Source organism: Egretta garzetta, unplaced genomic scaffold, assembly GCF_000687185.1.
Source record: "Egretta garzetta isolate BGI_Z169 unplaced genomic scaffold, ASM68718v1 scaffold957, whole genome shotgun sequence".
Taxonomy (NCBI): domain Eukaryota; kingdom Metazoa; phylum Chordata; class Aves; order Pelecaniformes; family Ardeidae; genus Egretta; species Egretta garzetta.
The window spans coordinates 76346-76963 of record NW_009260360.1 but is presented as its reverse complement, the minus strand read 5'-3'; the positions used below and the strand labels follow the sequence as shown (position 1 = coordinate 76963).

The following is a 618-nucleotide window of genomic DNA, read 5'->3' as shown; positions in this document are numbered from 1 at the left end:
CTGGGCTTTGTCGCCCTGCCGGTGGCCTGGGGCAGCTCCGCCGGCGCTCAGCTCCTGGGACGTCTCCTCTGAGAACGCCGCGCTGGGTGCGGGCATGGGGAGGCAGCGCCGCAGGACAGGCGGACCCCCTGTCGCACTCAGCATCGGCCTGAGGGAGCAGGAGCAGAGAGGCACCTTCAGCAGGGCAGGTACACGTGATGGGGGCATGGCCCGGGGGCGAGCAGGCTGTCACAGGGAGGTATGCAGGGGACTGCTGTGAGGGTCCTTGGGCGGCAGAGGGGTGCTCCTGCCATCTCAGGGGGCTGGGGCTTCAGGGCCCCTCCACTTCTTCCCCGGCTGTTCCTGCTTGCTGAGCACCCTCCCTCTTTGCGGGGGAGCCAGCAATGTCCCCAGGCCGTCCGCAGAGCACCGGGCCTGGTGGGAGCCACGTGGGCCGTATTGAGGGTGGTGGGTCTGGGAGCACGGCACAGTGCTTGGCGCTGAGGGGGTGTCCCTGTCCCGCAGGCTGGGCTGTCCAGCTCCCCCCAGCCCTCCCCTGGCCCCAGGCTGGGCAGCTGGTGCCGGGGCTGGCTCTCGGCACCAAGGACCTGCCTGCCTGTGTGGGACACGGTGAGGCAG

At 70.6% G+C, this 618-nt stretch overlaps 2 protein-coding genes across 2 annotated transcripts in view; both read left to right on the top strand.

Moving 5' to 3' along the window:
- LOC104130005 (protein O-GlcNAcase-like) overlaps nt 1-72 on the top strand; it is a 21036-nt gene extending 20964 nt beyond the window's left edge. Inside the window, exon 16 of the mRNA XM_035898465.1 lies at nt 1-72. This exon is cut by the window's left edge and continues 3 nt beyond it. Within this exon, the coding sequence (XP_035754358.1) occupies nt 1-72 (72 nt within the window).
- Nucleotides 73-94: 22 nt separating this feature from the next.
- LOXL3 (lysyl oxidase like 3) overlaps nt 95-618 on the top strand; it is a 23002-nt gene continuing 22478 nt past the window's right edge. The window contains exon 1 of the mRNA XM_035898464.1: nt 95-188. Within this exon, the coding sequence (XP_035754357.1) occupies nt 95-188 (94 nt within the window). The remainder of the gene's footprint in view (nt 189-618) is intronic.